The sequence below is a fragment of the Ceratina calcarata genome, unplaced genomic scaffold, assembly GCF_001652005.2.
Source record: "Ceratina calcarata isolate Rehan_Ccalc_2016 unplaced genomic scaffold, ASM165200v1 scaffold59.2, whole genome shotgun sequence".
NCBI lineage: Eukaryota > Metazoa > Arthropoda > Insecta > Hymenoptera > Apidae > Ceratina > Ceratina calcarata.
The window spans coordinates 36,809-64,658 of NW_017177131.1; the positions used below are offsets into that span (position 1 = coordinate 36,809).

General features: G+C 47.8%; 7 protein-coding genes and 1 long non-coding RNA gene across 22 annotated transcripts; 4 read left to right on the forward strand and 4 right to left on the reverse strand.

The window, feature by feature from the left end:
* Positions 1–145: 145 nt before the first annotated feature.
* On the forward strand, positions 146–3,775 carry LOC113464918 (uncharacterized). The gene is made up of 4 exons (XR_003389786.1): positions 146–237; positions 582–871; positions 3,296–3,423; positions 3,595–3,775. It is a non-coding gene; the product is annotated as an uncharacterized LOC113464918 (long non-coding RNA).
* On the reverse strand, positions 1,997–6,959 carry muskelin (muskelin 1). 4 transcript variants are annotated; one of them, XM_026817640.1, is made up of 12 exons: positions 6,837–6,959; positions 5,728–5,797; positions 5,300–5,442; positions 5,016–5,220; positions 4,735–4,927; positions 4,371–4,606; positions 3,952–4,232; positions 3,687–3,861; positions 3,359–3,559; positions 3,054–3,245; positions 2,669–2,911; positions 1,997–2,559 (listed from the first exon to the last, which is right to left on the reverse strand). In XM_026817640.1, exons 1-12 carry the CDS (start codon positions 6,908–6,910, stop codon positions 2,203–2,205), a joined length of 2,370 nt encoding a protein of 789 aa, XP_026673441.1. In that variant the 5' UTR covers positions 6,911–6,959; the 3' UTR covers positions 1,997–2,202. The 4 variants fall into 4 exon arrangements, with proteins under 4 accessions (XP_026673441.1, XP_017888312.1, XP_017888311.1 ...); XM_018032823.2 differs by lacking the exon at positions 6,837–6,959 and adding an exon at positions 6,091–6,761; XM_018032822.2 differs by lacking the exon at positions 6,837–6,959 and adding an exon at positions 5,895–6,183.
* Positions 6,960–7,010: 51 nt separating this feature from the next.
* Positions 7,011–11,806, reverse strand: LOC108629885 (ubiquitin-protein ligase E3C). The gene is made up of 5 exons (XM_018032821.2): positions 11,182–11,806; positions 10,578–11,087; positions 9,959–10,506; positions 7,523–9,849; positions 7,011–7,424 (listed from the first exon to the last, which is right to left on the reverse strand). The coding sequence occupies exons 2-5, from the start codon at positions 10,994–10,996 to the stop codon at positions 7,257–7,259; spliced, it is 3,462 nt and encodes a 1,153-aa protein (XP_017888310.1). The 5' UTR covers positions 10,997–11,087; positions 11,182–11,806; the 3' UTR covers positions 7,011–7,256.
* A 36-nt stretch (positions 11,807–11,842) lies between these two features.
* LOC108629889 (serine/threonine-protein kinase RIO3) lies at positions 11,843–13,790 on the forward strand. Of its 2 annotated transcripts, none has more exons than XM_018032834.2 (5): positions 11,843–11,939; positions 12,541–12,666; positions 12,761–12,948; positions 13,016–13,134; positions 13,220–13,749. In XM_018032834.2, exons 2-5 carry the CDS (start codon positions 12,575–12,577, stop codon positions 13,484–13,486), a joined length of 666 nt encoding a protein of 221 aa, XP_017888323.1. In that variant the 5' UTR covers positions 11,843–11,939; positions 12,541–12,574; the 3' UTR covers positions 13,487–13,749. The 2 variants fall into 2 exon arrangements, with proteins under 2 accessions (XP_017888323.1, XP_026673464.1); XM_026817663.1 differs by lacking the exon at positions 11,843–11,939 and adding an exon at positions 12,061–12,259 and having other exon boundaries at positions 13,220–13,790.
* Positions 13,791–13,911: 121 nt separating this feature from the next.
* On the reverse strand, positions 13,912–15,154 carry LOC108629888 (uncharacterized). Of its 2 annotated transcripts, none has more exons than XM_018032833.2 (4): positions 15,063–15,154; positions 14,523–14,890; positions 14,173–14,443; positions 13,912–14,054 (listed from the first exon to the last, which is right to left on the reverse strand). In XM_018032833.2, the coding sequence occupies exons 2-4, from the start codon at positions 14,833–14,835 to the stop codon at positions 13,985–13,987; spliced, it is 654 nt and encodes a 217-aa protein (XP_017888322.1). In that variant the 5' UTR covers positions 14,836–14,890; positions 15,063–15,154; the 3' UTR covers positions 13,912–13,984. The 2 variants fall into 2 exon arrangements, with proteins under 2 accessions (XP_017888322.1, XP_017888320.1); XM_018032831.2 differs by lacking the exon at positions 15,063–15,154 and adding an exon at positions 14,964–15,050.
* A 148-nt stretch (positions 15,155–15,302) lies between these two features.
* On the forward strand, positions 15,303–16,087 carry LOC108629891 (uncharacterized). Of its 2 annotated transcripts, none has more exons than XM_026817665.1 (3): positions 15,303–15,394; positions 15,497–15,597; positions 15,727–16,087. In XM_026817665.1, exons 2-3 carry the CDS (start codon positions 15,500–15,502, stop codon positions 15,962–15,964), a joined length of 336 nt encoding a protein of 111 aa, XP_026673466.1. In that variant the 5' UTR covers positions 15,303–15,394; positions 15,497–15,499; the 3' UTR covers positions 15,965–16,087. The 2 variants fall into 2 exon arrangements, with proteins under 2 accessions (XP_026673466.1, XP_017888325.1); XM_018032836.1 differs by having other exon boundaries at positions 15,328–15,419.
* On the reverse strand, positions 15,947–20,521 carry Hacl (2-hydroxyacyl-CoA lyase). 7 transcript variants are annotated; one of them, XM_026817650.1, is made up of 13 exons: positions 19,772–19,858; positions 19,591–19,662; positions 18,817–18,958; positions 18,388–18,472; positions 18,108–18,289; positions 17,855–18,031; positions 17,507–17,748; positions 17,245–17,430; positions 17,055–17,130; positions 16,711–16,948; positions 16,496–16,603; positions 16,278–16,401; positions 15,947–16,184 (listed from the first exon to the last, which is right to left on the reverse strand). In XM_026817650.1, the coding sequence occupies exons 2-13, from the start codon at positions 19,612–19,614 to the stop codon at positions 16,089–16,091; spliced, it is 1,680 nt and encodes a 559-aa protein (XP_026673451.1). In that variant the 5' UTR covers positions 19,615–19,662; positions 19,772–19,858; the 3' UTR covers positions 15,947–16,088. The 7 variants fall into 7 exon arrangements, with proteins under 7 accessions (XP_026673451.1, XP_026673450.1, XP_026673452.1 ...); XM_026817649.1 differs by lacking the exons at positions 19,591–19,662; positions 19,772–19,858 and adding an exon at positions 20,193–20,521; XM_026817651.1 differs by lacking the exon at positions 19,591–19,662 and having other exon boundaries at positions 19,772–19,856.
* Positions 19,803–27,457, forward strand: LOC108629875 (sialin). Of its 3 annotated transcripts, none has more exons than XM_026817647.1 (5): positions 19,803–19,923; positions 24,504–25,392; positions 25,521–25,840; positions 25,919–26,163; positions 26,939–27,457. In XM_026817647.1, the coding sequence occupies exons 1-5, from the start codon at positions 19,818–19,820 to the stop codon at positions 27,086–27,088; spliced, it is 1,710 nt and encodes a 569-aa protein (XP_026673448.1). In that variant the 5' UTR covers positions 19,803–19,817; the 3' UTR covers positions 27,089–27,457. The 3 variants fall into 3 exon arrangements, with proteins under 3 accessions (XP_026673448.1, XP_017888290.1, XP_026673449.1); XM_018032801.2 differs by lacking the exon at positions 19,803–19,923 and adding an exon at positions 22,743–23,150 and having other exon boundaries at positions 26,939–27,456; XM_026817648.1 differs by lacking the exon at positions 19,803–19,923 and adding an exon at positions 23,194–23,704 and having other exon boundaries at positions 26,939–27,456.
* The last annotated feature ends 393 nt before the right edge of the window (positions 27,458–27,850 follow it).

Sequence of the window (27,850 nt, forward strand, 5' to 3'; positions counted from 1 at the left end):
GGTTGTTCTGCAACCTTGGCACGACACACGACACACGACGACTACAGCGACGATGACAGTAACGACAACGACAACGACAACGCGAGACGATAGACACGAAAATACGCCAAAATGCGCTTATGCACGTTGTTCGAAGAACGTGTTGGCTCGATACTGAAATTAGTCACCGTGGAGTTGGCCAAGTAAAATACTGATAACTCGATAAGATAGAAGATTCATCGGAAGTAACAGAGTAATGTATGTACTATACACATCGTATGTGCATGTATGTATGTACACTTGCACACTTGGGTTCATATAAGTATTATAGATCCCGCCGATGATCCTTCCCGATCCCGATCGCAGCAGAATGGCAGAATGAAATGAACACATTGAATGAAACGAATGGACGTTAATCGAACATCGTCGCTTGTCTTTATTAAGATTTTGATTCTCCATGATTTTGGTGCTGACATATCTTTTTTTTCAAGTAGAGCCGCAGAAGATTTAACGTCGAACCGATTCGGTAGAAAAGAATCGGACGCAGTATACGCATACTTACATAGAAATAACATTCAACTGGTATCGTTGAAATATTTCAGCTCGGACGTGTGTAACCTAATCGACGTAACATTCTTCGAGTGCGCGCGATCAAACGTCTCGATCACGAACCGAATGACGACGAGCGATCATAGCGATTTTCTTCTCTCGTCTTATTTCGTCCAGCAGAACTGTGAATATTGCGTCTGCTGATTGCTGCTGCTGCTGCTACTACCATACCAGCTGGACTAGACCGAATGATTTTCGTTGAAGACGGTCGATGGGTCGACGCGATAAGGAGAATGTTCGGAGAAATCTGCTGACGGTGGTCAATGGTGACACGCTCGTAGTAGTAGGTATATATTATTATTTATCGCGTTTCCTTTCACGTTTCCAGTTTTGGAACGTTCGCGCTCACGATAAACCGATATTATCTATGTACATATAACAAATTTTTGGGTCGACCAACGCTTCTACCTATATGGTACAAAGGGACATTAAGGATGTATTGGCTATACAGTCAATCCCAAAAGTTTATGTATCTTAGAAAAACGCATTTCCTATAATTAAAAAGAAATCAGACGTCGGAAGAACAATGTTAATAATAAATAGCTACGTGCTAGAACGTATAGGAGGAAATATCCAATTAATTATTGATGATGGCGAAAAATTTTTTATATAGAAATTGTGGGAATATATATATATATATATATATATTTATATTTAAATATGTATATATTTACACGTATGATAACGCACGTACATGTACTCGCACCCACGCGCGTTGTGATCACGGAGTCGCGGCGAAACCACTCGTTTCCTTTTGCTCGCTACCTCGTTTATCGCGAAGTGTATTGCGTGTACCGAATTCACGGTGATCGCAGTGTATTACCATGCGGCTAGTGTACAAAATAGAGCGAAGCGATGAAAACAGAAGAACGTACTACATTCGTCGTTCGACTTACTACGCGTTGTACAACCGTGATTCTTTGCCTTTCGTATTCGCGCACACCCCGGACGATAACGAGGAAGCTTCGATATCAATGATGATAATAATAATAATAATAATAATAACGATAACGATAACGATAACGACGACGACGACGACGACGACGACGACGACGACGACGACGACGACGACGACGACAACCATGACAGATTATTTACAGGTAACTATTAAAACTTATCGATAAGGTAACTCCACGGAGTTCGTTGGTAATCGTCCAGCAAAACCGAAGATCATCGAACGTTCGATGCGCATCGCGACAAAGATAGAAAGAGAGAAAAAAAAGTTGTACTAGAGTATGTCGCTGGGAAGTGTTCGATCTCTCGATGAATCACCTTTTCACGAGTCGCGAAACATTATAACTTTAAAAGAAATAATAAACCCGATCGTGCTATCGTCATCATCAATGTACGTACGCGAGGATACTTTCGCTTTTCGCAAACAAAGGATCGCCCTGTAAGATTTCGTTGGTCGTTGCATTTTAAAGATAAAATCGACTCGATACAATAGCGAACGTTTATCGGGGAAAACGACACTACTTGATGCGCGAAAGCACAAGGAAAAGATCTCTCTCTCTCTCTCTCTCTCTCTCTCTCGCTATACTTCCATCGAGTGATCGCTCGCGTCGACAAGGATCAATACGTAAATGCGATCGCCGTTCGATCGTTGCCGCTGGATCACAACGGCAAAAGGTCGATCAAGTTAGCTCGAGGTTGCGTCGACGACTCGGAGAAGAATTCTGTCAGTCTATCGTACAGCTCAGTTCTCAGCGTATGAACGTCGCGCGTAATGGAACAGTATAAGGACGACGAATAAGAAGAAGACGAAGACGACGAAGACGAGGACGAGGATGACGTCGTCGACGACGACGATGACGAGGACGAGGACGAGGAGGACGACGACGACGATGACGATGACGACGACGACGTGTCCATGTTAACTAAATTCCCTAATACGTCCGAGCTGCTGATCGGATTCTTGGCTTCACCCAATGAATTATGTTCTCTGAACAGAAGCGACGTCAACAATTGGAACTGCAACGAAAAAAATGTACGCGACGCGCTCCTAAATAGGTTTGTATTCGAAAACGATCGGTAGCTCCGTCGTTATACCATATCGTGTAAGACGTTGCATGTGTCATACCTCTTTCGTTTGTTCTACGTCGGTGTGATCGATGATTTCCGAGACTTTGGTTTGCAAATATTCTAGCGCCTCGACGCTGTTGTTCAAAGCGAGTTCCTTGAACTTGTGCTTCCTGATGAGTAGCTTGCATCTCTTTAAAATTTGCTCGTTAGACGGTCTGCAGAGCTTCAATTGCCAAAAATCGTCGAGCCTCAAATTTGGAAGGCAGGATCTCCCAGGATTGCCACCGAATAAAAAGTGAACCTGCACGATACGTATGTCATATGTCGCGTAATAGTCTTGCGAACGTTCGTTTCGCGCGTAACAGCGTATTAATTAAGTAAGTTTAAGTGGCGATCGGCGATCAAAAGAAGAAAAAAGGAAAAGCGTTTAAACGGGTACGAACCTTTCGTACGGGATCGTAGACCAGTTGATGCGCGTATCGTGGACACGGTTCGTAATCTTGCATTTTACTCCAATATTTCTCTCCGACGTTGTCGTTTCGATAAATGCAAGACCATTTGTTGTTCTTGATGTTGTACACCCAGAAAGAATTTTGAACGCTGTCGAATCTTTTACCTTTGTCTTTGCTCAAACCCTAAACAACGGTAATGATGTTAAAACGAAGTGGTTGTCACGACGTTGCAGGGACGACGTAGGACGATAAACAGCTGCGGCGGAGGAGAGTGCTGCTCCGGGTAAAATACGTACGGACAAAACGTATATTTCGCCTAAATCGGGATCGATCGTAGCACGCTGCGTGAAACCAGCCGCAGGTATGTGATTCGTATCCTTGGCGCCGAATTCGTAGAGTATATGCTCGATGTGGTTCGTGTCGACCTCGTACGTGAAGAAATCGCTGAGATCTTCTTTGCCTCTTTGACCCGCGAAGATATACAACTTTCGCAATCCCTGCAAGACAAATGATGGAGTACCCGTGTCCGTAGATCGTCTCGTGTGTACGAGCACACGCAAGGAACGAAATGTTCGTGTTTACGCGCGGCGCACCGTGACGTGAGTGGACGATGTACATACGTACTGGATGAAACAACATGGCGTGACCGGCTCTGGATTTGATGGTCGGCGCACCGATAGGGCAGGGCCTCGCGACGTCGCAGGCGAGTCTGTTCCACGTCCCGGTTGGTACGTGATAAGAGTAGAGACCGGAGAAAATTGGCTCGGCCGAACCCGACAGGATGCCGTGTTCTTCGTAACTAACGGAGATACGAGGGGAGGTCAGTGACGATTCGGATCGAATGGAATCGGAACGCGCAATTATATACAGCGTACACTTTAATACTCACTTGGTCGGAGAGACGAGAACGCGACCACCGAAAACGTATATGGTTCGTTTTTCGACGTCCATAGACATCTGATGATCGAATATAAGCTGCGGTCCTCCTACCGCGCCAGTGTCTTCCGATATTTGCGTCCACTTGTTCGACTCGATGTCGTATACGAAGAAGTCGCTCTTGAGATTTTCCACCGTTCTGTATTCCGCGTCCAAGTACTTGCCGAGAGTAAACAGCTGCCTGCGTTCTGGATCGAGGCACATTTTGTGACAAGATCTCGCGCTTGGACCGCCCTACGATTTACCGCTGCTCTTGCATTCGAGAATCTATGAACGAACGGATGGACGGACGGACGGACGGACGGACGGACGGACGGACGAACGAACGAACGAACGAGCGAACGGACATCGTTTCTCCGCTTGATAACTTACCATCGCTTCTGCATCTTTGCATATGAGAGACCATTTGTTGGAAGCTATGTTGTACACCCATAAATCCGAAAGATCCTGATTCCCGTCCCATCCACCGAAAAGATAAAGGAGCTCTGCGATAGGATCGAGTACCATTTGATGACCGCCTCTCATCCCTGGTTTCGAGTCGTTAAACGATAATTTTGTCCAAACTGCTCTGTAAGTCTGAGCGTTAATATAGTCGTTCAAAAGTCCCACTGCAACGTAAATCGTCGGTCATTTTGTAAGACTCGCGTCGAGGCATTGTCGCGCGCATTAACAAATCGTTACTGATACGGATGGCGGCGGCACATCGGCAAGCAGCCGAGGAGGACGGAGCACTCACTGGTTATCGCGTTACTTATGAAGTACTCTGCTTGCGAATGATCGCCTCTCGTGACCAACAGATCGTACAGACCGGACAATCTGGGATCTTCGAGCGGTACACCCGTGACTCTTTGCAGAGTCTCCACGATCTCCGGTTGTTCCAGTTTTCGAAAGTGTTTCATACACAGTCTGATCACTTCTTTTTGACGATACTGGAACCAAGTGAATCGCGGTGTTAGTAATGCATAAACGTACGTACGTTCTGTATATACAATATACGTCTCTGTACATGGTATTTACCGCATTCAGCCATTCGATACTAGGCTTTACAATTTTAGCATCGTCGGTGCCTGTCAACCGTACGTGCCAAATGGAAAAATTAAAACTAGGGCCCCAGGATTGTAGCGGAACTATCTTTATGTACCTAACTGGAAAGTAATTTTCCTCGTTCCTTAATACGTGCTTCAAATCGAAAGTTTCCGGTGTCGAATCGTTTTTTAATCCGCTAAAAAGCATAGTTACTCGTCAATGCATTGGATGATCGAAGGACACGTACTCTCTACGTACACCGATACAGCACTTACTTCTCCAAAAGTTCCATCATGTTCTCAGCTTCTAAACCGCCATACACCTTGAACTTCTTTATGTTACAGACATGCGTTTTCTCATATTTACCGAACGTAATAGCTTTCACGATCGATGGACATCGCAATTTCAATATGAGAAACTGAAAAACGAACAACACACATGCTTGTTACACGCCACACACGATACAAACCGCCGCTGTTTCGTCACCGCAACGCTTTTGGTATTACGGACACGTCTCAGATTTGAGACGCTTCGTCTGTGAATCTGAAATGGGTACCGAGGGAGTAATAGTTCGGTTGCAGTTGGTCGACGATCGATCTGTCGGCGGTACGCCGTTACTTTCAACAGTTTCAACAGTTTCACCTGCCAACTACTCTCGACTCAAACTTTTAACTTTAAATTGTTAACTTTGAACGAGGTTCACCTGTGGATAAGTATCGGTATCGGAGGACCAGCGGGACGTCAGATCCGATGGTTCGTCTACGAGGATATTTCTGAAACAGTAAAAGAAAAACGTGTTCGTTAAACGACTGACGGCGGCCGAAAGATCCGGCGAGATTCGAAGACGATACGTAATCGCGAATCGCGTACAATACGCGATACATAGTTTGTGTCGTGGACGTTTCACGTTTCGCGCATCCTGACTGTTCCAGGCTTGGTGCTTGGTAGAGGTTAGAAAACGTCGTTAACCACCGCATCGCCACGATTATTTTCCATCGCGTCCGTAATCAGAAAGCGTCGTCGAATCGCGAAACGAACATTATTCATCTAACGGCGCTACGCTTACTCTGGCACGTACGACGAAGAGAAGCTGGAGCATTTATCAATTTTGAACTCCAACACTTTTTGAAAGTTCCTATTCTCGCTGGACGCCATGTTACACAAATGACATAAGCCTTACTGACACTAAATAAATGTGTGTGCCATTTTTTTTAAGCCGGACACTGTATCGTCGTGAGAACGAGCGAGCGAGTGGGTGGTGGGCACTGCCTGAAAACGAAATCATGCCCAACCCTGTGACGTCTAATGCGATGTCCTGATGTTCATCATCATCATCATCATCTCGCGACAGTCGCAAATTTCTACTTCTACTTCTATACTGTTAACAGCAGTCGCTTTGTCGTACGCCGCCGCACAGTCACACAGTTCACGTTCACCGACACGCAGTTCACGTTCACCGACACGCAGTTCACGTTCACCGACACGCGTATGGATCTGTATTTGATCAGCTTATTATCGTCGTATCCGTATCTCGTATCATCGTGCGTGTGTGCGTGTTTGTGTCGCATACGCGAGTACGTGTGCGCATACACGCGCGTGGTAGTATGTGTCTGTATCGCGGTTGCAGCCGTTGCAGCTTCGAATCATTCGACTTGGGTAATCCGTTCAAACGAATCGTTTCGTACTAGGCAGAACACGAAACTGTCGAAACTCTCGAACAGAGCAGGTAAGGTAGAATCGAATCTGAACGCAACAGACAAGCTCGCTCACTGCGTATAGTAACAGAGTTATCCGCGCTTCGTATATACGTACCTTCGATCAATCATCAGGCCCGCCTTCCCGCCGACGACGTTTCTTCCGTATCGGACTTGACGCGCGTCGTACATCGAGTAATTACCATCCAACTAACACCACTACCAACACCACCACCACCACCACCACCACCCGGTGTTGGACGAATAGTACTACTCGATGAAAACGACGAAATCGTTTCTCTCTTTTTTTATTCACCGTAATAGATGGAGTTTTTAGACACTGGTTCGTCCGTGTGTGCGAGTCGAGTTCACGTTCACGCATCAAGATTGTTCTAGTACGCGTTTTTAATATTATGCTTACAATTTGTATGTACAATGGTCGGTATCATCCCGGATTTAACTGAAAATACATTTGTCGCTCGGAGAACCGCTCGGAGAAAAGAGGGAACGAAGACAAAATGAAAAAACATGACCGAGTTTAACTCAGTTCGAAACCCGCACCAGCTTGTATCGCGTATAAAAGCTTTTCACGTAGAATTTTCTCGTCCGGAAATTCTGGAAGTTTTAACAGATTCATACAGGTACTGGAGGTCGGCAAGCGATCGATGCTACCGGCGTGTTGAATGCAAAAGGGTGGATCGAGTTCCTAAAAACAAAACAAAGAAATAGATTAGCGACGACAACGACGATGACGAGGAGGAGGAGGAGGAGGAGGAGGACGAGGGAAAGGAAACACGTTCATACCTTGAATCCGAGTAAAGGTGGTCGACTGCAGCTCGTAACGAACTTTAGCAACTGTCCTTTCTGCTGATCGTTGAACTCGTTGACGACCTTCCAGAATGCGACGATCGTCGGATGATCGGAAGTATATCCTCCCGTGTAATTAGTATGGGTCTTCAAGTCGTTGACGTCGACCGGAATCTGCGCGCCCGATATCAGAACCTGGAGCTCCTTGTTGTTGAACATTTGGAGCCAATCCAACGGGATCACGTTACCGATACCTTGCTTGAACGCGTAACACTGAGCACGTATCTGCTTGTTCAGTTTGTAATCAGCCATCAGATGAATGTACTCGATGCGATTGTGATTGGTAACAGGGATATTGGCACCGCCCGGTTTTAGTTCGTCGATTCGCCTCTTGCCCAACTCGTCCGACAGCACGGTGAAATCTAAACCGAGCTCGGCCACTTCGCCCCTGTAGCTCTTCAGGTACAAAAGATTCCTGTACATGATCGGATCTAAAGAAGCCAAATGATGAACGTCGACGTCCGATTGACGGCCAACGATTTTCGATAGGAAAAATTCGGCGAGCGGAAGCTCGACCAACAGATTCTCGTACAAAGCTTTCCCGAGTATTCTACCGATAAAATAATAATGCTTCGGGAAATCATCGACCAATAACTGTACCGTAGGATTCGGATAGAGCATATTATCCTTGGTGAGCCTGAAAAAGCCTCTGTTAGGATCGAAGCTCGTTTTCAACAATTCCGATAAAAATTCTCTAAACAGACCACCACCGTCGACTCCGGCTTCTTCCAAACCAGCCGTATTAAAAAGTTGCACGCGCATTTTTAATCGCAGTTCTGGCTCGTTCTCCGGCGATAATTTCTCAAACGCGTCCTCGTACAGATAGTTTCTTCTTACCGATATATGTATCGACGGACCTTGCATAAAGTGCGTTAGTTCGCCTTGTTGTTCCGTTTTGTCGCGATGAATCAGAGACTGAAACACGACTACTCGATTATTGAACGGGACGACGAACGGTATCTCGCGGATCAGTGTCAACGTTCGAATCTTCCTGGCGGAGAGCGGTGGCCCATCCTCCATCGCTTGATTCATCGTCCCTCTGCGAGTGGGAGTGTTCGTCGCCGCTGCTGTCGTCGTCGTCGTTGTCATGGTCGCGACCTCGTCGTCACGACGGCGCCACGATGATACGGCGACCCGCGCCGGTCCATCGTCCCACACGATCTCTTGTTGTTGCTGCTGCTGCTGCTGCTCTTGCTGCTGTTGCTGTTGCTGCTGCTGCTGCTGCTGCTGCTGATATCCACCCCTTGGTCTACGTCTGCGAAGGGTGAAATCTTGACACTTGTCGATCGGTATAGCGATGTTCGAAGCTATCCAGTGACCTTCCGGGCAGAACTGTCGTCTCAAATCTCGAGTATGCAGTTGACGCAACAAAGCTACAGTCACTTTGAACAAATGGGTCCAGACTTGCGTGTCCTGTTGATTCTGCGTAGCGGCGGTACACGAAGGACCGAGAACGGCGCTTTTGTAATCGTCCCGTACCGTCGGTCTACTGTCGGGGAACGCCAGCTCGACCAAGCCTAAACAAACTCCTTTCAAGTGACCCGAGAGCGAAACCAATTCCGAGGTGGTGAACGGCATCGCTGCTGCTCCGGCTGCTGCTCCCGCTGCCACTTGTCGTTCATCACTGCCGTCGTTGTCCTCGACAACCATCGACGATCGTTCGTTGCCCGTTTCCTCGATGAAAAACTCCGTATCGTGCAACGTCGCGATCAACAGACTGAACAGCGAACAAAATACCGCGAGCAACGGAACCATCAGTTGAGCGTGTTCCGCAGAGAGGCCGATTCCTCGCGATACGATTTGTAGCAGAGGCGTTGCCTCGCCGAACAATGAGATTTGACGGGCCGATAACAGCGCGGTCCATACGTTCTTCAAGAATCCTGGTTTGAACGCGAGCATGTACAACAATTTGTATTTGTGAATGGCCGATTTGTCGGTAATTAGCAAATGATGGCAGAGTTGGCACAGTGGTTGCAACATGGCCGGATCTTTGGCTGTTCGATCCACCGCTGATAATATCCCTTGAACGTGTCGTTCCTCGTTCAGCATCTCTATACATTCGTGCAAAATATCGGCTTGATCTCGATCGATCGCGTTCGCGTTCGACTCCGAATCGTCCGAATCGTCCGAATCTTCTATCCGTCCAGTAGCCTGGCTGCTGCTGCTGCAACCGCCGCCGATCACCGTCAAAGGTATGATCGTCGAGCTCATCGATGCAAGCAGTTTCAAATAGTCGAGAACAACGTTTTTCGGTTTCCACGTAGCTGGAACGAAGACAAACAGAGTGAACAGGGTGAACATCGTGAGAAACGTCGAACTGATTCGCGTCGACTAGATCGTCGTCGTCGTCGTCGTCCGCCGCGTAATACTTACAAAACTGATGCGACTCCAGGAACAAAATCGAATAAAACATACTTATCGTTGGCTCTATTTCCATCCTGTCGATACACAGATTTAATCGAGCGTACGGAAATTCTACGAACTGCTCGGCCAACGATGGAACGACGAACATTTTGATCGGATCTGACATTCTCGGAGACAGTATGCTCCTGCACAGTTCTCGTAAAACGAGCATAGAGAAAGCATCCTCGTCTTCCCGTCGTTCCAGAAAACCGATCAACTCTATCGGTCGCTTGACCATATCCGAGAGACATTTGGCCATTGGGGTTGGCGCGACCGACGTAGGTTCCAACATCGATGGAATTTTATCGTCTATCAATTTTCTTAATCGACCGAAATATTCATGTTTGATCAAATAGGTAAACACGTCCTCCAGGTACTTGTAACTGTTCTCAAGTAAAACTTGTTCCGTATCCTCTCGACTAGTAAACGTCTCTAACGTTCTCAATGGTATGGCCAACGAATACACACCGTTCGTCAGCGCTTCCGAATTATGTTGCATACACATGCGAAGAACCCATCTGTGGAGCCGTGCATTTTATTTTATCATTCGATCGTTCGATGCGATGACTCGTCGCACGTGATCACTTACCTCAGTCTCCAAAGCCATTCTGGACAGTTTACGCATTTACGTTTAATTTCTTGCCGATGTCTCAGAAAATGTTGGAGCATCCACACCAGCCTGCTGGCATCCGAACCGGCATCGTAGAAGAATAATAATTTTTGAAAATACGTCGTCAACTCGTCCAACGTTAAATTTCTATGACCGCCGCTCAGTTTCTGTTCCGCATCGAATTCTCTCCTTTTGGCCAATCGTGCACGTTTTCTCGCTACGAAGCCACGCGTGAGCGCCTGAATTTTCAACACGGCCGTGTATCTTTTCCGTTGTTGCTCCCTCTTTAGCCGTTGTAATTGAGCGTGTTGCAATAGAACTGACTTTTCGTATCTTCTACTGGCTCCTGCCAAATTTTGTTGAGGTTTCCGTCTGTAGTCTCCTTCGAAACTGTACATGGTGTTCTGCTCCTAACTCCGTTCAACGGTAGCAGCAGCAGCAGCAGCAGTAGCATCAGTAGTAGCAGCAGCAGCACGACATACCAGTTTCCTTTTTCGAACAAACAGAGAAGGGTAGAAAGAAAGACGAATATATAAAACGTCGTTGCCTCGAGGATCCCATTCACTTTTCTGCGTGTACTTACCGTTATCGCCGTCGGCGGGAAACTTTACGTTTCTACTTCTGCTTATAAAGATCGAAACGATTTTTTTTTAACGATATCTTTTGAATTCTTTCCAAGAGTCTCTCGATCGTGAAGAAGAAACAAAGATTCAATGACCCACGTTTCGAGTTTTATCTCGTTTTACTTGTATCTCTGTCTCTGTTGGTCCGATGACTTTTCAACGTGACATCGAATTAAACAGCATCCGTCGTTTCACTTGAAATTTTAATTTATTTCTACGTCCAGTAAAATCGAATTGTTCGTCACTACGTCTATGTAGGTCTACGTTTATGAGGTTAACATTTACGGTAGACGTAACCGCATCCCCTCGATTCCGACTTTCGACTTAGTACCTAATACACAATATTTACCGGTTCAAAATCGAATCAAGGTCTTCGTCATCGAAGGGTATACGCGTTTATTTCAACGGTAGTACATCGGCAAAAAACTAGGCTAGGCGTTTTAACAGCACGAGATCGTATGTACGCCGATGTGGGGTGGTATGTATATCAGTATGTATGTATGCGTGTAGTATAGTCATCGAATGTTCGCCATGTTTTATTTCACCGTTGTTCACCGCCGTTCACCAAATCACCACCACCACCCGTCGTCGTCACGGTCGAGGTGGGTCGAGGTCGAGGATCGAGTCTTCACCTCAGTAGTCAGTAGCAGCAGCAGCAGCAGCAGCAGCAGGACAGCGACGGGCATAGTCACCGAGTCGCACGAGTTCCTCGGAAAACGTACGTAAAATCACCCATGGACTTGAGAGATCCGTGTGGTCCACATACGCACGATTCGTGTATTCTCCCATTCTCCTCTCTCTGTCAGTCGAAGCTCCCAAGAGCTGGTTCCGAGAAGTTAACTGCTGCAGCTGTGTAGGCCGTAACTGGCTAACGAGTAAAAATATAAACATTTTTTTTTAGCATTTTTGTGAAACGAAAAGTTCGATCAAATCATACGTCTCGTAATTCGACACCAACCCAACGATTGTCGTGTAAATATTCGAAAACGAATCGATCGATCTGCAATCGCAGATCTGCTCTCTCGAGTGTGTTTCTCGGTAAGCGGTGTAACCAGAATAAGCATAGAAACACATCTAAGGATTAAGTACTTTCGATTGTGGCTATCTAAATACGCGTTACGACGATCCGAAATTTGATTTCAACAAAGAAAATTCGAAATCGTTCCCGTTCGGCGGTTCATAAATCTCTTAACCTAGATTTCACATGACCATTGACAACCGACAACTACGACGACGACGACGACGACGACGACGACGACAACGACAGACGTGAACGACGGATGCGAAAATATATTTCCTTATTTCGGGTCATATTCCAGATCTGTGGTTCGATTCGTCGTTCGATCAACGAAAATGTCGTGTTGGCGAAAGATTCAACCGGTGGAAGGACCCATCAGTCTATCGGAGATAACTTCCGAACAACTCGCCAACAGTTTGCAAGAAAAGTAAGTGACGAGTTTCTTCATTTCTTTACGTACGCGTATCGCGCGCGGCTGCACGAAACTCCAAAAGAGCATAAGTTCTTAATGATGATCGCAGGGAATCGAAGAGGTACAAAGTCGAATCGGTGCGGCACGATACGAAGGTGCAAGATCATGCGACGACGTACGAATCAAACGATACCGACAGCGACGAGGTGATCGCGCATGTGTTGCAAGATCAGTTCAACAAAGAATACGATTTGATGTTGAAACGCACGGAAGAAAAGTTGAACCGTGATTCGAAGGGTGAGGTGAAGATCTTTTTTCGAAATCTCGTTTCACATTTTACAGATCGATAACTGAATTTTTACAGTCAATATATCTTACACGAACTATCGAACTTCGCTCTCCGGCGATCATGGCGGCGGCGACGGCGACGATAAAGACGTGGACAATGAGGATACGGATGGCAAAGACTTTGACAGATTCGTGGTACATATATTTTTTTAGTCATCTTTTTCTCACACGCGTGCTCGTCGTACGCGAGGATCAACGTGTCGTTTGTCATATTTTACAGAGCATAGAGAAGGAATACGCTTCCATACCGCGTTGCGGATATAGAAAAATGGGAGGCGACGGATCACAAATAGTTACAAAACACGACATGCTGATGTCTTCGCGAATAAACGCATGCAGAGTATTGCAGTTTCCACCGGGTATTCATACGGGAGACACGGGAGGGTTCGACGTGAAACTGAACAATAAAGTGTTCAACGGCCTGAGAGCCCACAGCCACGCTCAATGTTCCAAGCAAAAGGCTAAGACTCGACCGCACACGAAATAGAACGCGCAACATCGAGTAATGTGGTTTGTGGAATGTAAATAAGCACGACGTCGCGATAACGTGATCGTAAGGTTCCTCCTCGTTTTTGTTCTCCCTTCTGCTGCTGGTCATTCTTCCACGCGTACGAAGCGACGCAAGCTCTCGTTTTCACGTTTTGACGCGGATGTATTGGAACGTCATTATTTTCAACGTTAAACGTCGTCGTCGACGCTGATACGATTGTGATATGAAAAATAAATGAAAGACGAATATTTGACCAAGTATACGGCGTGGCGTTATTAGACGTGGCGTAAATATCCAAGTACGCAGCTGCTTTTTTCTATTTAGAATCAGTAAGCAGTCTTACAGCGGTGTTGCTCGTATCGATGTTCCTAGCTTAAAATTAGCAAGACCGACATCATTTCATCCAGCGATGTCGAGACAACTTTCTCTACGAAATAATTTTATTATCTGTTATCGTTACACTTCATCTACATTAATAATCAGATTCGAACGATTTTACTCGTCGATATCGTCTTCGCGTTCGACCCTATTTTCCGACGACGACGACGACGGAAGCTGTTCTTTTCTGCGAACGAATTAAGAAGTAAGTTTAAACACACGACACGGTAACAATCGGGGGAAGGGGTGGTTAAGGGAGGACGTGATAAGCACAAATTAATAAACGAAGACAGAAAGAATATTACATTTCGATTGGCGGCAGCGACGATGATTCGTTGAACTTTATTTGATCGTTATCTAATAATCGTTGTCTCCCTTCGCTTTCCTTCAGAGTCTCCTTCAATATCATATTGTATATCTGTCTGGTGTTTAATCGCGACGTCGGATAATTGTTCGTTTTATCGATGGAATTCTTCAACGATTCGAATATATTCTCTTTCGCTTCCTGTTTAACCGATCGTCGTACACCATCGTCGTCCTTGACCACTGCTCCTCCCAACCGAACCTTTCCGACAGCTACGAAATATTTATAATCGCCGCGCATACATCGATACAATGCGAGCACATGATCATTCGGAGAAATGAAAATTGATACCGATACCGACGCCGCCTGAGGACAGCCCGAGGTCCTTGTCCCTCTCTTCCGATAACAGATCTTCGAAGGAATACCGCGGCGCGTTCAACGATCTCTCCTTTCGGCGTGGATCGAACGTCGTTCTGTGCTGTGCTAAGATGTTCTCGGCCCCCGTTCTACCGTGGACCGCGGACAATCGTTCCGAGGTCGAGCCGTCGATATTCTCGCGGAGAAGTGAATCCTCCTCTTCCTCCTCCTGTTCGGTGTTTAACAACGACGCGGACGATACCTGGATCAGCGGTGCGGCAGCAACGGCGGTGAGCCGTCTGCACATGAATCCGTTGTACAAGGTCAGCGAACGGCGAATCGACGATCGTAACCAATCGTCTCTGAACGATAAACAAACAGATTTTTCTAGAAAGTGATTTCATTCCGTTTCAAGTGATCTCGCGTCTCACTTACAAACGTTTCGCGTGCAACAGTCCAAAAATAATGAATAACGTAGCCACCGGAGCTACCAAATAAATAAACATTTTCGATACGTTTATCGGCAGTACGTACGATGCTTCAATGGGTCCGCATTGTTCGTCGATTGACTACTCGCGCGAAGGTGAACGAGAACGAGAGGCGAGACGAGGACGATCGGTTTTCGGCCTACTACGAGACCGCTGAGACGGCTGAGACGGCTGAGACGGCTGTGACGGCTGAGACCGCCGCGGACGGGACGAATAGTGAGCGATGAGCGAGGGCCGATTGCGACGAGTCTCCGATCATCAACTGATCAGCAAGCAGTGAAGTGTGACTGGTGTGACTGCACTCGTACTCGTTCCAACTCGTTTGTAAACAGTCTGTAAACGGTTGGCCGGTCGTGAGAAATACGCGAGATAATACAGGTATAACAAAGTACGAAGCTGCAAAGTAAGTTTTTGGTATAATCTTATACTTTCGTGACATTGACAACGACGAGAAAGATACGATACGTTTTATGATTCGAGGTTATGATCATGAACACGAAGTCGAACGAGAGAGATGAATCGAACATGAAAGTCGAAATTCAAAAAGCACTGATCTCAATTTATAATTTAACATCGAACATGTAAGGACGACAGTTTCCCGGGAAATCCTACTATCCATTCTAACCGCGTAACGAATAAAAATTAAGTGAAGCGAGCTTGCTCGTCGCCGGCTACGTAAAACGTTAATGAAAATTATTCCCGGCTTTCAGAAAGAGCGAATTGGAAATGATAAACGATTACACGAGGAGAGATGGACAACTGCGAACGGCCGTGCTCCAAGCGAACGAAACATTAAGTACGGTTGCTCGAGACGCGAACATAGACGTCAAGAGCGTGTTGTGCGACGACGACAACGACGACGACGACGAGACGCAATCCGATTCGAGAAACAGCCTGTCTTCCGCCATGTTTCAACAGAACATACTGGCGTTGTTGAACGATATGTGAATATGTGATTTATTTCTCATCGAAGAACAAAAACAATGTGCTTTTGTGCTAGTAAACCGTATACCATATAGAAAAAATAAACAATAAATTGTACCAGTTTCTCCACTTGGTACACTCGATCAATTTAAAGCTTTGATTCCGTGAGCCAATTGAATTTTTGTTGTTTACGATCTGCCTGTGGACTGATCATGATGTTTATCAAACTGGGAGAATCGGTTACCTGTGTGCGAGACGTAAAGGAATACAGATAAATTAGAAATTGCGAATGACGACCCCGACGCGACTAATCGAACTGCGCGTGGTGGATTCTTACTTGAAGGGCAGCTTTTAGCGCGCGTTCTATATCTTCTACCGTGATGCAAAAGTACCCCTTGCGACCGAACATTTCCATCATTTTCTCGTAATGCGTATCCGCCGTCAATGAATGTGGCGGTGTCCTTTAAAAGAAAAAGAAACGCAAAAGATGCGCACGCACGCGCGCGCCCGTCAAGACTCGAGCCGATAGCTAGATCCATTGATGAGAAAACTTACACCTGCGTCGGTTCTCCCGAAGCTTGTATCTGTCTGAAAGTTTCTTTGTCCAGACCGCTGTAAATGCCATTGTTATTCACGACGATAACGATGATCGGTAGTTTATATCTGAAACCGTGGTGATGGTGGAGGAAACCGGGGTAGACTCGTCGTACGCAATTGGCGTTCCGCGCGAGCGAGCGCGCTCACGATTAAAATTACGTGCGTCTGTCTACCTGGTCATCGTCTCGATTTCCATGCCTGAAAATCCAAACGCGCTGTCTCCCTCCACGCAGATGACTCTCTTCGCAGGGGCATAGTTCTTGCAGTAAAGAGCAGCTGCTATAGCGAAACCCAAGCCTACGCCCATGGTGCCAAAGGTAGCGGCATCCAATCTATGTCGGGGTTCATCATTCAACAAAATCGTTTTCCCGATGTCCATCGTGTTCGCTCCTTCCGAGCAAACGATGCAATCTACCGACCGAAATCACACACACACACACATACACACTCTGTGAAACAAAAGTTGACCGCGTGCGTCCCAAAGAGAGTAGAAATTAACGAAGCTAGTATCACCGACCAGCGGGTATAGTATCTCGAACACGTTTAAAGACGGCGTAATAATTCAATGGCACCGAGACGTCCATCGACATGGCCTGAAATAAAGCGAAATCAAATGAATCGTGTACGCGCGACGATCTGCTGCTCAGTATGTACGCGTATCATCACGAATACGGTTACGGCATCGTGGTTTCCGAACCGCGACTCACTCGAATCGTCGCTTTGTTCTTGCTCGAAGTGGCTCGCAGACCCTTCCACCATGAGCCATCGTCTCGGACGAACCATCCGCGTTCTTTCAAAACTAGGAGAAGCCCGTCCGCGGCCGTAGACACGTCCGATTGAACAGCGACCTCGGATGGAACAGAGTTGTGCAGCTCCTCCGCGCACAAATCCACCTAAATATCGATCGTTCGCGAGGGTCAAGATCAAAGCTGTTGCTGCTGCAACTGTAACGTTTTCACATCTATATACCTGAATCGTTTTCACGTCGGATTGAAAACGCGGCGGTTTCCCAAAGTGCAGCATCCAATTTAATCTGGCGCCTAACAGGAGAACGACATCGGCCTTCTGCAGAGCGTAGGTTCTCGCGCTGGAGACGCATCTCTCGTCCGTGTCCGGAACGACTCCTTTTCCCATCGGCGTAGGTAGGAAAGGAACGTTCGTCGAACGCACGAGATCGCGAACTTGCTTCTCCGCTCTGGCATAAGCCGCACCTGCGATACGACGTCGCGATTAATTTTTCCCGATAAACTCGCTCGAGGTTCGTCACCACCGCCGGCGCCGCCGACGATGACGACGACGACGATTCGATGTAATTGCCTTTTCCCACGATTAACAACGGCCTGTTTGCCCGTGCGAGCAAGCCGGCGGCTCGTTCGAGCGATCGACGATCGGGAAACGTGAGCGGCGGTGGTGGACAGGGCGCGACTCTGTATATCTTTTCATCTTCGATCGATTGGCACAACAGAGTGGCCGGGAGGTCCAAGTACGCGGCACCTGGAAATATATGCAACATAAGAATAACTGTTTGTCTTCTGGACGTTGATTCGCCGCTGCGTACAGTAAAACGTACCGGGTCGACCGTACGTAGAGAGACGGACGGCCTTCTCGACATGAAGCGGTATCAACGACGCGGACGGCGGTCTAGCGGCGTATTTACAATACGGTCTACTGGCTTCTACCTGAGGCCACTCCTGAAACCCTCCGATACCCTCGTGATCTTGAGCGCAGGACCCACCGAGCACTATCACTGGCCTGAACGAAAACACGTTTTACAACGCGTACACTTGTTTTAATATCGTCGTACTACGTATCTATATATCTCGCGAGAAAACACCCATACAAGCACTGACCAACAGTTGACTTGGGCGTTCGCCATCCCACCGATCACGTGAAGCAATCCTGGTCCGGAGACGCACAGAACCACCGCCGGTTTTCCTGATTTCCAAGCGATCTTATCAATAATAATTCACATAACTAATTATTAATCGTAAGATCTCGTCATGCTCGCGTGCGCGAGTTTGTGAAAAAATCGTTGAGCGTCGATCGTTAATCGCATTGCGTTCTTCGAAACGTCTGTGTCCACGATACAGTAGGACAGATATACGTGGTGTACGTATGTGTATGTACGTGCGCACGTACGGCAATAATAATTTACATGAACTTGCGGTGTGTAACGATTCTTTCCAAACTCGTGCCGCGATCAGAGAGATTCCGATTACGCGCGGTACGTATGCCCATGCCCGGTATAAGTATAGTCTAGTATGTCTCTCGTATGTTACTCGTCAGATATCCGTAGGCTTGCGCAGCGTAACACGCGGCTTGTTCGTTTCTAAATCCAAGGTACTGAACGCCTGCGATCTGCATAGACAAAGCTAGATCGATCACGGGATGACCCATTATTCCAAAAACGTATTCGACACCCTGTTAAAGAAAAAAAGAAAGAAAGAAAAAAAGAAAAGGAGCTGCTTGCCTGCCATTATGATAGCAAATGACAAGAGGTGTACGTGTCTCGAGATTCTCGAATGTACCAGGAGATCTTTTTACTAACATTTGTTATTCGCATTATCGCTGCCGATACAGAATAACGCCGTTACCATTGTAGGATAGGGTCAGGGTAGGATAGGGTCAGGGTGCAGTCACGGAAAAGCGATAAACTCGTCGTCGACGAAGACGACAACCACGACGACGGTGGGATCTAAAAATGTATTTACCGCCGCCGTCGACGATGCCCGCGGTCAAGGACTAGTGCAGAAAACCAAAGTACAAACAGTGATATTTACAGGGTTGACGATAGTGCAATGAGATGGTGAACGGTTAGAGATTTTCTTTATTGCGTATAAGAGGAGGTAACGAATTCCATAACCGAAGCGGAATGAATTTCACGGAATGAATTTCTTAAAGTTATGGTCGCGAAGGTAGGTATGTCGAGTGACGTCATGTCACCCCTGACCTAGAGTGAGAGATAATCGCATGTTTCGAAACGTTCCTGTGGACGAGTAGTAATCCGCCGTCCTGGATAAGAATAATCGTATTAATCGCAATTAAGTATTTACCAAGCAACTTGAATATTTTTCCATGACCGATGCTCGGCTACAAACGTACGCCACCCGTGTCTCGCTAACAATCTTTCCACATAATAATAAGTAATAAGTAATAATAATGATAGAACAGCGTGTCGTGTTATACCAGAGAGGAAATTTCCTCTCTGGTTATACGTATGATCCAAGTACGTACATATACGTTTTGGAAAACTTTCGAGGAAAATTCCGGATACAGCAGGATGTTTCGTTCATGTTCTTACGACGACGACGACGACGACGACGACGGAAGCGGCGGCGGTGGCAACGACGAAGGGCGACTTCCGCTGACACCGCGAGCGAAACAAAGTAAGTCTTTCGCGAAACGGGTTCGCGGAACGCTCCGTCGACGAAAGTGAACGAACCAACGGACAATATACGTAAACGTACGTTTGTACATACATAAGTATACGTATACCGTGTACGAGACGTTCCACGTCCGCGCATGAACATGACCGTGGCACGTACTGTACGATTATATAACCTCTGCGTGGCGTAGTTACGACGAACGACGAATTCGAAGGAAAACGTGTAGGACGAGGAAAGATAGATGGAAAAAATATGAAACTATCGACTACCTGTTCCTTCAAAGCTTCGGCGGTTATTTGATTCCCGTTCTTCATGTTCGAAAATGTTTCTTATGTCACCGAACCGTACGAACGTAACAAGTAGGTATGCAACAAGTCTGCTGCTGCGATGACGACGACGACGACAACAGTGTTTCGATCTGCTCGACGAGCCCCGTGTCGACCGTGCTCAGTCGCTCGGTCTCGATAGTAATCACCGATAGATCTATTCGCACACCATCACACATATCTTGGTCCGTTTCTTATCCATTACTGGCGACTGATCAACCCGAACTTTGGAACCAAACAGATACGAGTGGAAAAGAATGAGTAAACAAAAAATTCGATCCTCGCGCGCAACGCGCAGGCAGAACTTGCAGTTTCCTTTGTTTCCAGTCCTGTCCAAACTCGCGCCGCGAACCATTAATCTTTAAACGTGTTTCGTACATTTACGAACGAACGTAGACAACGAAGCGTATTAGCAAATTTTCTTTCAGCCCCCAGAATGTAAGCATTTTCAATTTACTACTCTCGGTATTTATTACTCTCGGTACTGTTTACCGCTTCGGCCAGCGTTAACGATCAGCGTTTACCTAGGAAGATTGCCAGTTCGGGCCGACCTTTCTTTTGTATGGAAAGGAAAAGTGATTTCACCGACATTATTATCGCGTCGAGGAAAGTACGTCCGTGCGTCGTCCCTTAAGCTGTCTCTAAACGCTTAAATCCTTCGAACGACCACGGTCGGTCCGGTCGGTCCGACCGCACAGTTCTCGAAATTGCACCGTCCTTTTACCCATCCTTTTAAAGCTGCTACAGCTAAAATTTACCTGAACCAAGTTTCGTGCAAAAAGGATAACGGGACTAGGAATTACGGCCTGGGTACAGCAGCAGGCTATGTACCTGGAACGCGTCCACTCGGGGGTGAGAGCTTTGTTATTCTTTCGGTCAGCGAAATTCGTTTTCACCCTGGCCGTTGTCTATTATTTCCAAATGGTCCGCCGTGTCGGCGGCGGCCGTAGTAGGATCACCAGAGGAGAGACAAGCGTAGTAGGTAGGTAGGTAGGTAGACAGTCCTCTGTACTTGACACGCGGTCTTTCAAAAATTTACTTTGCTCGCTCGGTCAGATGATTTATTACGGTGTCGCGTCGTTATTACATTCATCTGCGATTCTGCATCGTTCAGCTCGTTAAACGTGCTTCCTCGGCTATACCTACTTACCTATCTAGGACTAGGCTGCTGGGAACCGATACGCGCTGCACTAGAAATCGTAGCAGCTCATCGAGGTTCGATCGCATATTTTAATGAGCAAGCATCGTCTCTCACGCGCGTCGTCGTTACGTAATCGTTCTCGTTCACGTTGTATATTCTTCTGCTGCTGCTAAATTTCAGACAAGCGCCGAGCACGTATCCGCTATAACATATTAATCGCGCAGCGCAGGAGCATGTACCTATATACACGTAGCGTAATTGCTTCCGCTTTGAATCGCGAAATCGCATAAAAATTAACTTGGACGAGAAGATAGGCGCTATCTAAGTATTTGGCGAAAGGACGAAATTTCTTTTCACGTTAAATGTTTTCCGAACCATCGTTCACGTGCGAGCGAGTTACTTTTTCGCTCCCGTTCGACTCGACGGAGTCTCGACGGTCAATCGCTGTTGCTGCTGCTGCAAAAAGCTTACTGTTGTCTACGTGTCTACACGTAAACAGTGATCGACAACGGGCGGCAAATCTTTCTCGAGTCGCCGCCGCCGCCGAAACGACCCTGGACGATTGGAAGCTTGGTGGGAGATCCAGGTTCCCGGACCATATCTTATCGGCTCGTAAACGTCGTCGACGACTGCGTCCACGAGCAAGCATATATAAATTAAAATGATCATCCTTTGCCCTATCGCGGAACGTATTTCGACAGGCGAAGAAAAAGATTGCGCAGCGTAGCGTCGTCATTGTCGCTGTTCGGATACAGCGCGCAACGGCATACGCCAACCGCGACCGCGGTGCGACGAGCCAGCCACCGAATTACGTAAAACCTGAGCAAATTATTGAAAATTAAGGAAACGACATTCCACGATGTCACATTTCGCGATCATAACGAAGCGCAAAAAAATTGCAGCGACACACGACGAGCTATTACATGAACGCGATAATAGAAAGTATTTTACGGCGATTCTCACCGCCCTATCAGCTTTCAACAGTAGCAATTACTTTTTTGCAAATAAACTAATAATGAAGCCCATCGAATGGTCCGGCCGCGTAACCTCACGGATGCGATCTTACACCATCGTCGTATCGCCATCGTCGAAGACCGCGACTAATCGTAAGACCCTTGATAAGTGTACCTTCGAAAGGTTCCGATCCCAAGATCTGCTTGCTGTCCTTACGAGACGGACGAGGCAGCATTCTCGTATCCATGTTTGCAGCACGGGATACGCGGGGGTGCGCAACGGTGGTAAGACAGGCGGGGGTGCTGGCCTGCTAGTTTACTGGCTGGCGGCCGGTCGGCTCGAATCCCCAAAATTCGGTATCCTTCTTCCTCGTTACGTTTCGCTACGACGACGACGACGACGACGACGACGACGACGACGACGACGATGGAAGGGACGTACCTGGCTTCCCCACCTACTCTCTCACCTACCTGCGACCATTGAAATAGGCTGACCGGACAACCGATGTCATCAGTTGCTCGTTCGACAGTTTTGGGTACGGGCCGCGCGATCGGAGCTAGTTCTCAAGTAGTAGATTTCGACGAACCCGAGTTCGTGTTCACTGTTCGTGTTCCTCATCGTCCGCATACGAGTGACATCCCATCGAAGGAATCGGCACTTCCGTCGTTGAAGAACGCCGCCGCTCTCTGGTCGCAGGAGATCATCGCCCGTTTCCGATCCGATCCGATCCGATCCGATCGTCTACGTGGCCGGAAATCGCGAAAAAATGTACAAAAAGTATCTCTATGAGAAGTTTGGCTTGCCAAGTAAGTGTGAAAAACGATTTTCCAACTTGCGATTAATTACGCGCGACTATTAGTTCAATTTCTTTCTATTTCCGATTCGTTATCGTTCGTAGACCGTCTCACGTTCACGCGGCGAGTTTTCGGCATCGGCATAGTTTTCGAGACTCGTTCCCCGTTATTCAACCTCCTTGTTACAAGTCGATCGTTTAGAACCGCTTAGCCAAATTCCTTTCTTCTCCTTCGTTGTCGTCGTTGTCGTCGTCGTCGTCGTCGTCGTCGTAGTAGTCGTTATGACTTTCGCGTTCGAATCCAAATAATTTTTTTTCTCTACAGCGAGACGCGACGGTCGCGATACCAAGAGCTCGCGGTAGCGTCGTTCGCGACCGTAACCGAACTGTTCCTTTCTCGATGATCGTTTCTGCGATGGTACGCGCGTTCAACACGCGTGTCTACGTACTTTAGCCGTCGAAAATCGATCGCCGTACGTACCGTGATGAAACGTACTAAACGATCGAAGACGGGGAATTTTTCATCGGTGATCGCTGGAACGGAAATGGAATTCGTAATCGGAAGCGGTAATAATTTTGTAAACAACAACATACGGTAACGACACACGATTCGTAAACATTTCGGGGGGAGCGCGGAACCGTTGACGAAGCGATCGAGAACGTTCTGCCGAAAGACGTGTACCACACCACCGTGCAGTTGTTATTTGCTGGTATGCGCGTGTCGTTACGGATTAGGAACACGCTGAACAATAATAATTCGAACAAAGTCGAAGTTTGGTCGAAGAAGGCGCTGCGCGCCGTTCTCACGTTCTTTTCGCAACAGCGACGGCGTCGTCGTTGGTAATACGTGACGTATAAGATACGTCCTGGTCCATCTGTTTCGCGAACGGGAAAACGACTCGAACTCGAATTTCGGATTTCTGGGAACAATTGCGAATCGTCGATGGATCGTAGTCGGCAAACATACTCGTTCTCGTCGTCGTCGTCGTCGTCGTCGTCGTCCGATCACATTCGTTTCGTTGACGATAATCTTCTTCGGACGCCCGATGTTCAGAACCATTCGAGAGACTATACCAGGTTTCTTCGATAGCCCCGATTCTCTGTTCTGGAGAGGGTTGAGTAAGCGAAATACATACACACGTAATATCGTAGTATCTGACCGAGACTATAAAACGAACGCGAGCGCGGTGCGGCAACCTGGTCCACGATCCGACGATCCCTGTTCCGACTCATCACCGACAAATTAATAATACACCGACGAACATGGACGGGCGGACGATCGTACGCGACAGAGAAACGTGCGTTCCCCGTTCTCGTACGATTATTTAATACTGATCCGTTGCGTCTCGTCTGTGGTTGCGCGCAGGATGGATCCCGGTACGAGTGCTGATATGTCTGATGATGTTCACGGCCTGCTGGACCAACTACATGTGCAGGCTGCAAATGCCGATTTTGGCCGTGCCGATGATCAAGGCCCTGCCGGGGAATGAGTCGATGGGCGCGTGCCGGATGGAGGAGTCTCGATTCCGTCGCGCGATCTTCTGGTTGGACCCAGGTGCCTATTTGGAGGAGCAAATCCTGTCTGAGAGAATAGCTAAAGAAGCCGAGCAGGAGCAGGACCGGGACGAAGGCATCGGATCGCTGCCGAGCGTCGAGCGCTCGAGCTCTCGCGTCCGCAGGCAGAGCGGCGGCAGCGACGGTGAACAAGAGACTCGCCCCCCGGACGGTCCGATCGAGTTGTTCAACGGGAAACCGTTCGATTGGAGACCGGAAATTCGGGGCCAATTGATCGCCGCGTACAGCTACGGAAACGTTCCCGGCAACCTGCTGGGTGGTATGATGGCCGTCAAGTGGGGCCCGAAGAACGCGATTCTCTGGACGTCGATCGTGGCCGCTCTGGTGTCGCTGGTCAGCCCGATCTTCGCACAGCTTCACTGGAGCGTTCTTTTGATCTCGAGGATAATCATCGGCTTGACCGGTGGTATAACCTTCCCTGCTTGTCACTCTATGGTAGCGCAATGGGCTCCGCCTGACGAGAGAGCCCGCTTCATCTGGTCGCTGCTCGGCGGCACGTTCGGCACAATTCTAACTTATCCGATGGTCGCCGCTATCGCGCAGAACCTCAACTGGGAGAGCGGATGGTACATCCCGTCGTTGCTGATGCTCGTCTGGATCTTCTTCTGGACCATACTCGCCTACGACAATCCGGTCGAACATCCCGGTATATCCGACGAAGAGAAACAGTACATTCTATCGTGAGTCCACCAGACGCTTCGCGTCGCTTCCGTTCGCGTACTCTCTTCGCGTACTCTCTTCGCGAACTTGGTTCGCGCGGGCTGGGGTCCACGGGTTCACGTAGTTCACGGGGACGATGCGTTCGCAGGGCGCAAGCGGACACGGTGAGACGCGAGAAACCCACGCTGAAGGACACGCCGTTCAAGGAAATATTCACTTCGATCCCGTTCATTAGTCTGGTCTTGTGCCACTTTGGCAACATATTCCTCCTGTTCTTCTACCAGAACTCGATGATGCTCTACCTGACCAAAGCATTGGGATTCGAATTGACCAAAGGCGGGATGGCCGCCAGTTTACCGTGGGCCAGCAGGATGATCTTCGGATTCTTCTTCAGTTGGGCCGGCGACACGATCAAGAGGAAAGAGATAGTCTCCCTCACCATCCTTCGCAAGGGCGCGACGGTGTTTTGTAAGTATACACAGTCGCGCGTTCGTCTCGCGGTTCGTCAACACGTCTCGGAGAACTAATTTCTCGTCTATTTCGTAGCTCATCTTTTGCCCGGCATCTTCCTCATCTTGGTCGGTTACGTCGGCTGCAGGTTGGTCCTCGCGAACGTGTTTCTGGTGCTCGCTCTGGGATTCAACGGAGCAGCGAGCATCTCCAATTTGTCCAACAATCAAGACCTATCGCCGAATTTTGCTGGATTTCTTTACGGCATAATGAACACGGTCGGTTGCACGTCCGGCATGATCATCTCCCCACTGGTCGAAGAGATAGCCGGTAAACACGGAGTGAGTACCGTCGTTTCCGCCTTTCTTGTTTCGCATGCATGCATCATATGCACCAGTATCGATACGTCTCTCTCGGTACCTGTGTCGATCGTCGATCGGTATTGCTACGCTTTTGGCACATTCGAAACCTCGGTGCCGCCTCGTACTCTGCTGTTCGACGCATAGTACGGGCAGTACTGGGAAGTCGCGTGTGCTATGCATCCAACACGAAACGCTTTCCAAACGATCCGAATAATTTCACCGTCGACCGCACGAGACCGTCACGCTTCTTCCACCGAGGAAGATCACATCCACTCCGCTTTTTCAACGCTCACGGCTCGCTCTTCCGCTTTTTGGTGCTCGTTCGCGAATCGAAAGTACCCGGGGCGGAACGGTGCGGAAGGCACCTGCTACAGCTGATCCAACGCACGCACGCACGCACGCACGCACACACACACACACACACACACACACACGCACGCACGCACGCAAGCATTCATCCGGATGACGATCTTGGCGGTGCTAATTCGTGGGTACTGATCGTTTCTATATCACATCGAAATCGAATGTATAGTACGATCTGTACCAACAAGTCACACCGTCAGCCGATCACCATCGCAGCAACGCAGCCTAACGCTCATCGTCGTCATCGTCGCGTTAACAGCAGCAGCAGCAGCAGCAGCAGCAGCAGCAGCAGCAGTAACAACAGTTGTATCGTGCATCGTCTGTCGTCACTGAAGCGATGATTATCGATGTAACGTATTTGTAACTGAACAGTTTTATCTCTGTTTTCCAGAATCCGATCGACAGATGGCAAATACTGTTCTGGATCGGTGCGGCCGTCTGCATATTCTGCATGATCGTCTTTCTACTCGGCGGGAGCGGAAACATTCAGAGTTGGAACGAGATCAGACAAGGAAGGGACGCGGAACGCGCAAGGAATTGACGGTGGTTGCGGTGGTGGTTTCTCCCGGTTCCAGAGAAAAGAAAACCAAAAAAGATGTTGACATTATTTTTAAACCGTTGAAACGACGTTGCGAGGATACGAAGTCAACGATGTAGATTGTAGACGATGAAAAATTACGAGTAGCGTACCGAACGTGATTTACCGCGATTCATTCAACCGCGCGATGTGGGACGAGTTCGACGTACACATCGAAAAATTATAGTACCAACACTAATAAGATGTTTTTAATGTCTAGAACGACGATATCGTAGAGATTGGATCGAAATCGAATTCTATATTTTATACAAGCCTGTTTAGAACACGCGCGCGCGTGCGTAACTGTCTGTTTCGTTTTATTAAAAATAAACTGATAGTTATCGTTTTGGGAGTGTTACTATTCTTCCTGGACGGACCGACCCTACAGAATTACGACGAATTTCGTTAGAAACGAATTCCGAGAATAGGTACGCCGGCGGTGAGTAGACGCACTGTGCTCGTAAAGAGTGCAACGATTACGTTCGATCTACTCGACTTCGATCTTATATAATCGGATCGCTGGATCGTGTTACACGGCGCGTAGCTTCGAATAAAAATTACTACGTAGAATATTATTACGCCGCGAATCGAGATAGGATCGTCGACATTCGTCGAGAACAGAACATAAATATCGTCGAACGTATCGTTCGCGCGAATTTTGGAAAACGGGATTGGGAGGGGCGATTTCCAAGTCGGCAGGTAGACTTTTCATGGTGATTCACTGGA

Coding starts and splice junctions, on each gene's coding strand:
- LOC108629885 (XM_018032821.2), bottom strand. CDS start 10,996: ATGTACAGTTTCGAAGGAGACTACAGACGGAAACCTCAACAAAATTTG. Junction 10,507..10,577: donor GAATGGCTTTGGAGACTGAG/GTAAGTGATCAC, acceptor ACGGCTCCACAG/ATGGGTTCTTCGCATGTGTA. Junction 7,425..7,522: donor CACCTTTACTCGGATTCAAG/GTATGAACGTGT, acceptor TTTTGTTTTTAG/GAACTCGATCCACCCTTTTG.
- Hacl (XM_026817649.1), bottom strand. CDS start 20,237: ATGAAGAACGGGAATCAAATAACCGCCGAAGCTTTGAAGGAACAG. Junction 17,749..17,854: donor GTTGTTAATCGTGGGAAAAG/GCAATTACATCG, acceptor GTCGTATCGCAG/GTGCGGCTTATGCCAGAGCG. Junction 17,431..17,506: donor CCGACGTGAAAACGATTCAG/GTATATAGATGT, acceptor ATCGATATTTAG/GTGGATTTGTGCGCGGAGGA.
- LOC108629889 (XM_018032834.2), top strand. CDS start 12,575: ATGTCGTGTTGGCGAAAGATTCAACCGGTGGAAGGACCCATCAGTCTA. Junction 12,949..13,015: donor GTTGAACCGTGATTCGAAGG/GTGAGGTGAAGA, acceptor GAATTTTTACAG/TCAATATATCTTACACGAAC. Junction 13,135..13,219: donor AAGACTTTGACAGATTCGTG/GTACATATATTT, acceptor CATATTTTACAG/AGCATAGAGAAGGAATACGC.
- LOC108629891 (XM_026817665.1), top strand. CDS start 15,500: ATGATCATGAACACGAAGTCGAACGAGAGAGATGAATCGAACATGAAA. Junction 15,598..15,726: donor TATAATTTAACATCGAACAT/GTAAGGACGACA, acceptor CCCGGCTTTCAG/AAAGAGCGAATTGGAAATGA.
- LOC108629888 (XM_018032831.2), bottom strand. CDS start 15,034: ATGTTTATTTATTTGGTAGCTCCGGTGGCTACGTTATTCATTATTTTT. Junction 14,444..14,522: donor CTCAGGCGGCGTCGGTATCG/GTATCAATTTTC, acceptor AATATTTCGTAG/CTGTCGGAAAGGTTCGGTTG. Junction 14,055..14,172: donor TCGCTGCCGCCAATCGAAAT/GTAATATTCTTT, acceptor ATTCGTTCGCAG/AAAAGAACAGCTTCCGTCGT.
- muskelin (XM_018032822.2), bottom strand. CDS start 6,001: ATGCGGTGGTTAACGACGTTTTCTAACCTCTACCAAGCACCAAGCCTG. Junction 5,443..5,727: donor ATACCGATACTTATCCACAG/GTGAACCTCGTT, acceptor TTCGTTTTTCAG/TTTCTCATATTGAAATTGCG. Junction 3,862..3,951: donor GTTCTCGTCTCTCCGACCAA/GTGAGTATTAAA, acceptor TATCTCCGTTAG/TTACGAAGAACACGGCATCC.
- LOC108629875 (XM_026817647.1), top strand. CDS start 19,818: ATGTTTCGTTCATGTTCTTACGACGACGACGACGACGACGACGACGGA. Junction 19,924..24,503: donor GACACCGCGAGCGAAACAAA/GTAAGTCTTTCG, acceptor GGTTGCGCGCAG/GATGGATCCCGGTACGAGTG. Junction 25,841..25,918: donor CAAGGGCGCGACGGTGTTTT/GTAAGTATACAC, acceptor TCTATTTCGTAG/CTCATCTTTTGCCCGGCATC.